Genomic DNA, 12,836 nt, shown 5'->3' with positions numbered 1-12,836 from the left:
GTGCAGGACTGGCCTGGTGTCCTGGGGGCTGTGAGGTGTTCCATGGCTCTGGAATGTGTGCGGGACTGGCCTGGTGTCCTGGGGGCTGTCAGTGTTCCATGGCTCTGGAATGTGTGCAGGACTGGCCTGGTGTCCTGGGGGCTGTCAGTGTTCCATGGCTCTGGAATGTGTGCAGGACTGGCCTGGTGTTCTGGGGGCAGTGACAGAACTGAACCTGCTCCATAGGTCACCATTCCAAGCCCTGGGGAGCCCAGGCTCTGCCAGGGTTCCTTTGCCACCCGTGCAGTCCCTGTTTGTGGGGTGACTCTGGAGCAGAGCATCCCCGTGGTTGTGCAATGCCCTCACAGTTCCTCCGCCGTCCCTTCCGAGGAATCACGCTCTGCCCTGGAGCACGAGAGCTGCTTGCTGCTTATCTTCACCTTCTGGCCCTGGCTGTGCCATAAAACCATCTGCTCATGGGATTAGCTGCTGCCCTTTCCGATCCTGATGGAATCCATAGGCTGGGTGCACGTGGAAAACACATTTCCTCACCCTTTGAACCAAACTGGAGCACTAAACCAAGCACGACGACGCATTGCCTCCAGTTGTGTTCGAAGAAATGATCATTTAACAAACCAAGGCTCGTGTTTTCCACCTCTACCTCTTTATTTGGATTAAATTTCCTCAATTTTAGTGCTGCTTTTCATCCAGGATGATGAAAGGAGCAGGATCAACACTCTGAAGTGAATTTCAAAGGACAAAATCACAGCTGAAGTTTAGCTCGAAGCAAAAAGACTTAACTTCAGATATTGCTGCAAATTTGAATACAAAAGTCTCTGTATTATTTTTCCTTCTTCCTCTCTCACTGCTCTGTCAGGATTTAAGCGAAGGGGTTCTATTTTTCCATGCCCATGTTTGTGATGTGAAGCTTCCTTTTCCTTTCAAGTCGGAGAGAGGTCACGGAGGGGGCTCAGCAGCACAAATCCCTGCAGATGGGATGGGTTTGGGACAGCGCTGACTTCCAGCAGCAGGAAGCATCACTTGCAGCCAGGGAAAATATGCCAGCAATTTGTCTTTTCTAATCTTGTACAGAACCGTCAGGGAGGAGGTTCCACAGACAGTGACCCTCTGCTCTGGCTTAGTTCAGTCTGGCAAGGCAAGGAACGACAAAATTGACCTTTTTTTGTTTGGTTGGTTGGGTTTTTTTTTGTTTGGTTTTAGTTTTTTTGATGTGGGAGTTCCTCCAGGCTGCACATGCTGCAGGTTGGGATGTGAAACCTGCCTGGTGGAGCAGGGAAGGGGAAGGGAAGGGGAGGGCAGGGTTTCGTTCTGTCTTGCGGCTGCTGTGATCTGTAGGAAGGGGAAGGGAACTGCTGGGTCCTCCCTGGTGCTCTTTGGGCTGAATTCACTCTGTGTTCCAGCAGAAAGGCCAGGCCTGTGTCCACCCACCTTTCCCTGGGCAGCAATTTATGGGAAAAATGCAGCGTGGTGTTTGTATAATGAGTGGTTGTCCCAGAAAAAGCCGGGGCGTGCAGGAATCGCGTGTGGGAATCCCTGCGGCACCACACGGACCCGGGGCACCAGTCCAGAGGGGAACTCGGGGATGCTCCAGGGCTGGAGCCTCTCTGGAGCTGGGCTGGGAGAGCTGGGAAAGTTCACCTGGAGAAGGGAAGGCTCCAGGGAGAGCTCAGAGCCCCTTGCAGGGCCTAAAGGGGCTCCAGGAGAGCTGGAGAGGGACTGGGGACAAGGGATGGAGGGACAGGACCCAGGGAATGGCTTCCCACTGCCAGAGGGCAGGAATGGATGGGATATTGGGAATTAGGAATTCCTGGCTGGGAGGGTGGGGAGGGGCTGGGCTGGAATTCCCAGAGCAGCTGTGGCTGCCCCTGGATCCCTGGAAGTGCCCAAGGCCAGGTTGGAGCAGCCTGGGACAGCAGGAGGTGTTCCCTGGGCATGGCAGGGGTGGCACTGGGTGGGCCCAGACCATTCCAGGCTTCACATCCACGTTCAGCTTTGGCCAGGAACGTTATCCAGATTTTTCTGTTGGAATGGGAATGGAATTTTTACTTCTGCACCAGTTCTGGGGTCTTTAAGGTGTCTGAGCTGCACACCCAGCTCAGCAATCAGCCTTTAAAATCCTGATTTACAGCCCCTTTGTGGGGAGGGAGAGGAAAGCGGGTGTGGAAGCAGCTCTTGGGAGCAGAAATGCAGTAAAATTCCTGTAATCCTGTGGAAATCATGGATTCAGTGCACTGTCCATGTATCTGCGGCATAAATTGGGGCCACTGGGAGTGAACCCTGCCCTGCAGCACAGGAAGATGTCTCTGCCTGGGATCAGGGATCCTGCAGGGATTCTCACCCCTGGCCTGCTTGTTGGGATATTTTTAGCAACAATGTTTTGAAGAAAGCTCTGATCTGGCAGTGAATTTCCGGCGTGGTGCAACCCCCAGGCTGTGCTGAAGCCTGGCCAGGAGCAAAGCACCTCATCCCCACGGAAATGGGAGGCATTTCATGGGAATTTCCTGGCAGAAGAGCTCTGGTTTTTATTTATTTATTTATTGATTTGATTTCCAGTCCAGAGCTCCTCAAACACAAACCTCGGGAAGTCTGAAGAATTCCCCCCTGAAAATGTTTGGGTGATTTTTTTGCTTTCTTAAAAACAAACGTGGTGCTTATTCACCAATAAATTTGCTCAGGCAACAGCTTTGGATACATAAATATGGGGATTTTGTGTGTGAGATTTCACTGCTGCATTTAGGATGCGATCTGTTCTTAAATCAGTGTTTTAAATAAATCAGCTGGTCTGGGTTTGATCTGCTCTGGCTTTGCTGATCAATTCCTGGAACCACAGCCAAGCATTTCACTGATTTTACGTCTTTTTACTCAGTTTGAAAGCAAATTCAATTTCAGCTTTTTCCTCTGGTCCCCGGGGAGGGCTCTGCTCTGCCCAGAGAAACTCCAGCAAGTCCCAGGGAAAAGGCACTTCAGGAGTGTGAGCTCCTGCACTTAATCCTACTCCCCCTGGAAATCCCATAAGCATCCAGCTTAACTTTGTCTTTGGGAGGGATTAAATTTGCCGAGAATCCCAGGTTTTGGTGTTAAAATTGCTTCTTGGCTGGGCAGAGCCTTTAGCAGCAACAAGTGTGATTTGGGGTTGAAATGAGCATGTCTTAGTCTGGAATTGGGTGGGTTTTGACGCCCCATTTCTGATGCTTTCTGATGCTGGAGTTACTCCTGTGAAACACAAAAAAATGGTGATTGTGGAACTGATCTGCCTGAGGTGGGGGTGACCTCTGTGGGCAGGATTTTGGCAAAGTGGGAATGTGCAGCTGCTCCAGAAGGTGTCACAGGCCTGTCTGGAAGGTAAAAACCCACCTTTGTTGTCTGTTAATAATATTTCTTCATGATAAAATCTGGAAATAGGGAATAATAATAGATGTAAATGATGTCCTTTTCCAGTGTATTCCAAACCCAGGGCGACTTAATCACTTTATTCCTTTTCCCAAACCCTCCCCTGCCTCTGGAGAGCCTATTCCCAAACCTGATTCCCTCATGGCTCTGTTTTTCCCCTTTTTCTCCTCATTTTTCAGCCATCTACAACTACGAGGCTGCGCAGGACGTGGAGCTGTCCCTGCAGGTGGGGGACACCGTTCACATCCTGGAGATGTATGAAGGTAGGTGCAGCTCTCAGGGGGGTTTGAGAGGAAAATAGGAACAAATCAAGTTTATTTTTCACATTTTAGATCTGTACTTTCAACTTCTGATACGCCCCAAAGCACAAATTTGGTGTATAGTGGTTGCTGCAGCCCCTTAATTTTTAAAATAGTGTTAAAAATGCAGAAATGCAGAGGATTTCTCATCTCTGTGCTGTTCCAGGCAGGGTTTATCGAGGTGAGGTTTCACCAATATCTCAAGGCAGCACTAAAAGAGAAAGAAACATTTGATTCTGGCTGTTCACTGCTATTTTCAGCCCACACCTCTTTGCTTTGGCTCCTCTTTGGGCCACACCAGGCACTTGTGCTCATGGGGTGAACTGATCCCACTGGAAAATAAGAATAATAATTAAAAAAAAAAAAAATCTTTTAACCTGAGTTAGTTTTTGATCTAAGTGGGTGACAGAAAAGGAGAGGGAAGGGCTGATTGTTTCAAAAGTTGTGTTGTTTTGAGCTGTAATATCACATACTGGCATTCAATGTTCTTAAAATGCTCCAGTTATGGGGCTTCCATGCCCTTTTTAGACTTTTTTCCCAATCCTTTACTGGGACATTTTTCATAATACCTTAATGTAAACCACAAAGAAAACAGAATTCTTATTTTAAAGATTAAAATGGCACTTGAGTGTTTCAAATCTCCGTATCAAATTTGACTCTTTGACAAAGATTTCAATCTTAGGGCTGGAACAGAGCCATTTAATCACTTTAAGGAATGTTCTGGTCACTGCTTCCCTCTCCAAAACTTAAAGTAGAAATCCAATTATTTTCACAAGCAGCATCGATTTGAAGGAAGATTCCGTGCCCAGGATCAGCGCTGGGAGCAGGGAGCTGCTGCTTCAGCAATTTGTTCTTGGCCAGTTGTTCCCTTTCCATCCTCTGGACCTGGCAGCAGCTCCCAGTCCAGGGAGATTCTGTCGTGGCTTTACCCTGTGGTGGGGGGAGAGGGGGAAAAGGGAAATATCACCGTGGAAAGTGCTGATTTATGACCTGGTTCTGCAAAAAGACCCAGGGGAGAGGATAGAAAACTCCCTTGGGAAGAGGAGGCACATTGTACTTCCCAAAATTTGTGGGGGATTTGCTTCTTTCTCGCTGTATTTTATTTTTTTATCACTGTTTAACCCTATTTCTTGTAATCAGCTCAGCAGAGGCAGGAATAGGGAATGAGTACATAAATGGCATTCCTTAGGTTTTTTTTTTTGGCCTGAAATATCCCAGTTTGGAGCTTTGTCAGGAGAAAATTGCCTGTGAACAGTTTGGGAAAGACGTGAATGTTTTCATACGTGAGGGGGAAAGTGGTTGTTCTCATGTGCTGAGCCATCAGTGGGGAACAGAAATCTGTGACCGAGGCACCTCGGAATTCCTGCAGGGCACCAAAAATCTCTTTTCCCAGAAAGAGCAGCCAGAAATCCGGGCCAGACAGTTGTGAGTGTACAGGAGAAGATGCACAGATGGTGACTCTGCTGTGGGTCTGCCCTAATTCCCCATAAATTCACCTCAAACCCTCCCAACTCTGATATTCTGTCTGCCTGGGAGGAACTTCTCGCGTCTTCCCCAGTCTCTTTTTCCGGAGATCGGCTCTCAGCTATGTTCCCAGCTCTCTGTGGGTCTGGTTTTGAGGATAAATGTTCTCACAGGAAGATTTTTCTGCTCCTTTTCATGCTAATGCTGCCTGCTCACCAATAGAGCTGATAAAAACGGGTTTTGTTCTCTAATCACTGCTCTTATCTGGATACACAAACCTCGACTTAGGAAGAGTTTCCATGTCACCAGGGCGGTGGCTCTGTGGGAGGAATGGCTGGAGATGCCCTGTGGAGTCATTTTCTGGGGCTGGGAGAAGCCTCATGAAGTCATTTTGGGGGCTGGGAAATTCCCTATAAAGTGATTTTTTTGGGGGGCTGGGAGATGCCCTGTGGAGTCATTTTTTGGGGCTGGAAGACGCCCTGTGAAATAATTTTTTGGGTTTGGGAGGTGCCCTGTGGAGTCATTTTTGGGGGGCTGGGAGATGCCTGCCCTGTGGAGCCATTTTTTGGGTCACTGTCAGTTATCCCTGGCTGAGGGCATCCCGTAGGCTGTCAGTGACATTCCTTAGGGAATTCGGGGGAGTTCTAGGATTGTCCGGGGGCTCTAATGTAGAGGTAGCAGCCCCTGGGAGCACCTTGGTGTCATTCCCCAGCTCGGGGTGCTCAGGAGCATCTCCCACGAGTCCCCACAGTGTCCCCAGGGCTGTTCCTTCCCGGCCCTCCGGAGCATCCCTGCCTTTCCCCGTTTGCAGCAGCAGCAGTGGGTTTCTCAGCCAGGTGTCACACGTGGAGCTCTTTGTGCTCGGGGATTTGGCTCTGCCGGCTCTGCAGGGATCCAAGTGCACAGTTCCCTGTGGGGAGGTGGCAATCCCGGGGCTCTGCTGGGATTTGGTGTTAGCAGTAAATGTTATCGGGCTCCCGGGGCTGGGAGACGCGGCACTGATAGAGCCGAGCTGCTGCAGGAGCTGGGTGAGAGGCAGAGGCAATAAAGGGAATTTTGGGTGCGCTTTGGGGCAGCTGTGGGCTGCACAAACCTCTCCTGAGGTGGCTCCCAAACCCTCCGGGCAGTCCCTGCAGTCGGGAGCTGCTCCTGGGCTGCCTCTCAGTGCCAGGAAACCCCTCTGAGTTGCACAATCCTCGCTCGGGTGTGCTGCCACACAGCAGCCTCTTGCAAGGGCTGGGATCACAAAATATCCTGAGGGGAAGTGACCCCCAGGGATCCTCCAGGCCAAGCCCTGGCCCTGCACTCACACCCCAAAATCCCACCCAGATTTGGGTGAGGCTCTGGCACTGCCCTTCTGTCAGTTAAGTTCTGTTTTCCCCTGTTCTGAGCACACTTTGCCTCATGTTTTCCAAGCCCCAGTTGGGCTGATGCAGTTGGGGTGGATGCTGAGTGCACCAGAGGAGATAAGGGGGTGATAACCCAGGGGGTGATAACACAGAGGGTGATGAATTTTTCTTCCCTGCAGCTCCCCTGTGCCAGGGATCCATCAGGGGGTGACACCCCTGGAAATGCAGCTCCAGCTTGGACAAAGGACATAGGGAAGGACAGAGGGAAACCACAGGCTGAGGAGTTTGAATTGAAGGTTCCAAATATTCCCAGCACAAGCTGATGTCCATGGAATCATGGAATGGTTTGGGTTGGAAGGGACTTTAAAATCATCCAGTGCCACCCCCTCCCATGGGCAGGGACACCTTCCCCTGTCCCAGGTTGCTCCAGTGTGGCCTTGGACACGTCCAGGGATGGAAAACCTTTCAGGGATGCTTCTCTGTGCCAGACACAATCTGTGTAGGGACACCTGACAGCTCTCAGATCTTTTCTTGGATCGCTTTCCCTTTAAAGCAAATATAGCCAAACCCTCTGCAGAGCCCAGGGCTGTTTGTTCAGGTCTCACACTGCAGAGCACATTTTACTCTCTGTGTCCGCAGAAGGGCACGAGGTGTTTGTACAAAATTTCTCCTTCCCCTGATAACAAGACGGGCAGTGCCTGCTCCTCTGCCTGCCAAGGATTCAGCGCTCTGCACGTGCTGCAGAATCCAAGAAAAGAAGGGAAACTTGCTGTCTCCAGGATTTTGGAGGCTGCTCCAGCACAGGGAGTCTGTCCTTGAGCAAGGAGCTGGGAGGACACTTGGCTGTTGAGGGGAATCTCTCCTAATTCACAGGATTTATCATTATTATCATTAACTGTAGTATTTCAGGGAAGCTGTGGGAAAAGCCGTGCTGTGGGTGGAAGGAATGTGTGCTCACTGACCCCTGGCAGCGTCTGCTTCTGCTGGAAAGGAGTTTACCTTGAATTGGTTCCTGCTTTCAGCCATCGCTGTGCAGGGTGAAGCAATGCCCTGAGTGTGCTGTGGGACAGGACAGGGCCCCGAGGAGGAGGAACAAGGACCCTGTGGTCCAGCACGTGCCTTGGGCTTGCGTCACCGGGGAGGACTTATCATCGTTTGAGTATTTTCCTTAGATTTTCCTTTTCCATACTGCATAAAATCCATGTAATGCAAGGTAAAATTGAGGACCTGGTCTGTTAAAAAAACCCCAACAAAACAACAGCCCCAGATTTTTCGATACCGCCTTGCAAGTCTGCTTTTTTGTGTGTTTTCACTCAGATTTCAGTCTGAATGTTGTAGCAGCTGAAATTTTCCCTGTCATCATCAACTGGAAAACCTTTTCTCCATTTTTAGCCCATCTCTGCTTGGGGAAAACACTCAAATACTTAAACATTCTCTTGTTCCTCTGAAAATTTAAGCAGACTTGGGGTTTTTTTAAGAAGAAATCATGTAATTAATCGACCACTGCCCAAAGATTGATGTTCCTGTTAAAGTGATGGATCAAGTTATTGAAAATGGGAGCAGAATTCTGATAAAAGTCGCACGAGGTGCTTGCAGGAACAGCTTTGCATAATCAGGCCCAACATGCTTTTATGCAATGATTGCAAAATATTTTACAGGAATGGGGGCAATGCCAAGGGGCCCTCTGAAACAGGAGGAAGTTGTGCTGTCAAAGGGCTGAATGTGTCGAATGGGATTGGAATCACTCCTGATAAATTCCATGAGCTCTGTATCCCACCCTGAGTAATTTGTGCTTTCCTGTTCAATTAATGACAACTTGGATAAAAATAGAACCTAAATCTGCTCATCCCTAATCCAGGACCTCATCCATTGCTCCATGAGCAATGGGTAATCTTGTTTTCCTCCTGTGGAAAGAAATGGAATTTCTTCTTTCCTCCGAACTTATTACTGGATTATTGGAGGTTGTGTGGCTGAGGCTCCTCTAGAGAAAGAGGGACAGAACTGCACTCCAGAAAATAAATAAATGGCAAAACACGACCACATGCATGTAAGAATCCTCAATAAAATACAAATTAAACCATTCTAAGCTCTGATTTATGGTCAAGGAGTGTCAGACCATGGTTCCCTATGGAAACTTCTTTGATAAATACAGCAATATGGGGGGAACGACCACAAAACCACAAAAAAAAAATTTGAAAACAAACCCAAAGAAACCAGCCTCTCCTCCTCTCTTCTGTGCCTGATTATTCCCTTAAAGCTCTTTGCCTTCTTGATGCTGCCACTCAGCTGGACGTAATCTCCTTGGAGGGGCTTTAATGTCCCTCCCAACCCAACCCATTCCATGGAAATCCTCGTTAAACCCCAGGTGCCGAAGAGAGGAGAAATGTTGTCTCAGTGACATTTGCCCCTGAGGCCTGGGCATCACAATTATTACTTTTATCTTACAGTTTTTAGCTCTTGCCAAGGTAATACTGATAAACAGGATTTGTGCCAGGGCAGGGAGCTCAGCTCCTGCAAACTGAGGTGTCTTCACAGGATTGGGTCCCAAATGAGAAGATCAATGAATTGATGCTGTAGAAAGGTGGTGAGAATTACAATTTGTATTTAATTGCTGTCAGCAGGGAATAGTTAAATAAAATATCTGTGTTTGCTTTGCCAGGCTGGTACCGAGGATACACACTGCGAAATAAATCCAAGAAGGTACGACCTCACTTTTGGGTGACTCTAAATTTTAATCTCACGCCTTTCCAGACCCCATCTGGTGCTGACAACTGCTGTATTTCTTGTCTTGACATCACACAGGACTCCTGGGCACTGTGTTCTTTCCTCTGACAGAAATAAATGGCCTTGAGCTGAAGGTTCAGAGCCATGAGTTGGGTATTCCTCCACTGGAAGCACAAGGAATGCAGTTGGAACTTCCAAAATTAACTGTTCTCATTTCCATACACGAGTTTATTGCTTTATTATGATGCTCTTGGACCTGTGCACATCCAGCATTAGTTATATTTAATGGGAATATCAGAGTTTTGACTGGAAAGTATTCCAGAATTACACATCCCTGAGCCTGAGCCAAGCTGCTCGAAAAGCTGCTTGGGCTGGAAGCTGCCTGGAAATCCAGGTTTCCCTAGGAATGCTGGCACCTCTCTTGTGGTAGCATCCTCACAGCCTCTGTTTTCAGGGATAGAGAGGAGTGAAAAGCGAACAGAAAAGGATTCCAGCATTCCTGGAAGGTTTCTCTGTAACAACAAAAATTTGAGCATTTCTGCAGGTTCCGGTGGTGGGAGCTTTGCTAGGGAGCACAGGGTAGCCTGACAGAGGACTCCAGCAACACGCCGTGGCAATGACTGTGAATTTTCAGGGATTTTCAGCATTTCTTGCAGGAAGATGAGGGTTGTTAGGGCAAAACGAGGAATCAGCTTCTCTGAGTTGGCAGTATGGAACCTGCTGCTCCTCCCTGTCCTTTTTTCCTGGCATACTGGGACATTTCTCACTCCTTTCCCCTGCTTTGTATTAAATATATTCTTGTCACGTCCTATCCCACGGCAGGATTGATTTATTTCATTTCTCTCTGTATTTTTAGGGCATTTTCCCAGAAACTTATATCCATTTAAAAGAGGCCATCGTGAAGGACCGGGGGTAGGTTGGCACTTCTTTGGCAGCAAAACCGAGGGAATTTCATTCCATTTAAACCCCAAAATAACCAATTTAAGTAGCTGTCGTTGTCACAAACATGAGGTGTACCTCCTGTGCTGGACTAGAGCTGCATAAATTCATTTTCAGAACACTGACAAACCGGAGCAGTTGGGAGTAGGGGAGCAGGAGATGATTTGCAGAATGAAATGTCTCTGCTGGACAAGTCAGTAGTGGGGAGGGTCAGTCCAGCTCCTCTGGGGTCTCCTGCAAGTCATAACAGACTCCTGCTCGCAGCCAAGGCCCAGCAGGAGCGTGGATTCCTTCCTGTCTTGGAAAACACTGGAGGAAATGACTCCTCCTTGGATTCCTCGAGCTGGGTCTGTGCTCGTTAAGTGAGAGCAAAACAGCGGCTGCAAAAGAAGGAACTTTATAAAACACTTCTTTTTTTAACTTCTATTTTCAAGTGACTGTTACTGTTGCTAGTGGGGGTTCTTCCAAACTTAATTTCTGTCTCTTTATCCTGATTTTGGGATGGATCCACTGGGAATAACAGGAGTGAAAGGAGCTTGAAGCATTTTGCATTAAAAATGAATGATGAATGTGGATGTGTGTGTTGAGAACAACTTAAGGGTCTTGACATCATGTGTGAGTGAATTGTGTGAAAATCAACCCCTCTGGTATTTCCATTTATATATTTATAAGAAAAGGGTGTTTTCTGTTAAGTTTTAACTCTGAGTGTGAAACCTTTCTCTGATTTTCTCCTTTTTCTCTCTCCAGGCAACACGAAACAGTGATTCCCAGTGAGCTGCCCCTTGGCCAGGAGCTCACCTCCACGCTGAGGGAGTGGGCAGTGATCTGGCACAAGCTGTACGTGGTGAGTTCTCCTCAGGGGTTGATGTTTTTCCCAGGTGAGCTGAGCTGAGCTGGGCTCTGTGCAGGGCACTCTGTGCCTCTGGATGGTGCAGAACCAAATGGTAAAATGGGGCTTGAGAGGGGCTCAGAGTGTTCTGCTGGCAGGTGTGGGATCACAGGACTGAGGTGGGGTTCTCTGGGCTCAGAGAGCTGTGGGTGGCAGCCAGGGACTGGCACAGGTCACACTGGCACCGTGTCAGGGCGGGGTGGGAGTCACAGCTCACCTGGAAAATCCAGGCTCTGGCTTTGCCTGTCCTGTGTCAGCCCTGTGTGAGGGCAGGAAAACCCAGCTGGGCACAGAACTGTGGAGTTTGGGCCCAGCTTTAGGCAGGGCTGAGCTCTGCTGTGCCAGGAATGCTGTAGGTATCTCATGGACTACCCGGAGTGTCCTGGGCCCAAACAGGGAGCAGGCAAAGGGAGAGAATCGGGGATGTGTTGTGGGGGGAGATGCAACTTGTCAAAAGCCACATCATGGAATGTCCTGGGACCATCAATCCAGCCCCTGGCCCTGCACAGACACCCCAAAATCCCACCCTGGGCATCCCTGGCAGCGCTGTCCAAACGCTCCTGGAGCTCTGGCAGCCTCGGGGCCGTGCCCATCACCCTCTGGGGGGAAGAACCTTTCCCTAAAATCCAAGCTGACCCTCCCTGGCCCAGCTCCAGCCCTTCACTAGGTCCTGTCCCTGTCCCAGAGCAGGAGCTGCCTCACAGAAGGAATTTCTTGGCTGTTCCAAGGCCTCCCATGTCTGGAGCTCTCAGCGTCCTAAAGGAGCTCTCGTGTCCTAAATCCCTGACCACAGGAGTCACCTCAGCAGTGTCACAAGCCGAGGCCCTGCAGAGATGTGGGGATTTTCCTCCAGTAGGTGCTCCTTGCTCAAAGAAATGAGCCCACAGTGAGTTGCCTTATTTTAAAGGTGATTAAGGCAAATTAAAAAGTCAAACTTGATTTTTCTTCAAGCGGTAATGAGTTCAGCCTGTGTAGAATGGGCTCCAGTACTTTAATTAAGAAGAGAGAGTTTAAATGAGCTCTAATCACTCAGTGCACCCAGAGCAAATTTTCCTATTGGAAATTTCACCAGGCCACAAATACGTTGTGTTTGTGTGCCATGAAACCACAAGAATTTGTTCCACCCTCTCAATTTAATGAGAAGCTCTATGTGATGGTATTACTATGTAAAAATAGAGTTTTGTTCCCGACATTTTTTGTTTCTGAGTAACTTTCAGATCCCAGCCTCAGAATCTGTTTTTTTAATGAGCAGAAGTCTTTCATGTTCCTGTGCTTAACCAATATAAGTCTTAAAATAGGTTTGGAAAGTGTTGTGGTTTAAAATGGATTTGAGTTTATTTTATTTTCCCTGCAGTACGTAGTAAAAGAACTTTAAAAGAAGCTAAAGGAGGAAGGAGGCATTTGAGGAGAAAAAGGAAACATGAGGGGATTTTTTATTTTGGCAGCATTTCATTTCACTTCTTTAATTTCTGTGGGTTTCATTGCAGCATTGGCTTTATCTCCACTGCAAAATAAATATAAAAATGGGGAGAGTTTTTAATTGCTTTAGTTAATAGGAATTAGCTGTGGAGATAACTCAGGTCAAATTGAGGTCTGCTCTGAAAATTCACACAAATTGCCTTCTCTTGTAGGTATTTTTATGAAAGAACATGTTTTTTCTTTGTTTATTAAATATATCTCTGATATCCTTTCTATGCAGCTAAAAACTCAAGTAGCCCCTGTCAGCACCTTGGTGTTCACCCAGATCAAAGGGAAGGTTGTTGTTGATCCCTTTAAGTGTGG

General features: G+C 48.1%; 1 protein-coding gene across 4 annotated transcripts in view; it reads left to right on the top strand.

The window, feature by feature from the left end:
• The window catches only part of DOCK5 (dedicator of cytokinesis 5), a 72,510-nt gene that overhangs the window by 12,239 nt on the left and 47,435 nt on the right, over window positions 1-12,836 (top strand). For all 4 annotated transcript variants that reach the window (XR_006015498.1, XM_042024776.1, XM_042024775.1 and 1 more), the window contains exons 2-5: window positions 3,570-3,653; window positions 9,162-9,202; window positions 10,083-10,138; window positions 10,913-11,009. Coding sequence is in view for 3 of the 4 variants with exons in the window: in XM_042024776.1 (XP_041880710.1) it covers window positions 3,570-3,653; window positions 9,162-9,202; window positions 10,083-10,138; window positions 10,913-11,009 (278 nt within the window). In the remaining variant the exon portion in view is untranslated. The remainder of the gene's footprint in view (window positions 1-3,569; window positions 3,654-9,161; window positions 9,203-10,082; window positions 10,139-10,912; window positions 11,010-12,836) is intronic.

Source organism: Corvus kubaryi, unplaced genomic scaffold (genome assembly GCF_017639235.1).
Source record: "Corvus kubaryi isolate FWS band 111438036 unplaced genomic scaffold, C.kubaryi_AGA036_p1.0 37265, whole genome shotgun sequence".
In the NCBI taxonomy this organism is placed as follows: Eukaryota; Metazoa; Chordata; class Aves; order Passeriformes; family Corvidae; genus Corvus; species Corvus kubaryi.
Note: the sequence above shows the minus strand (reverse complement) of the source record. Positions and strands in the feature narration are given on the sequence as shown.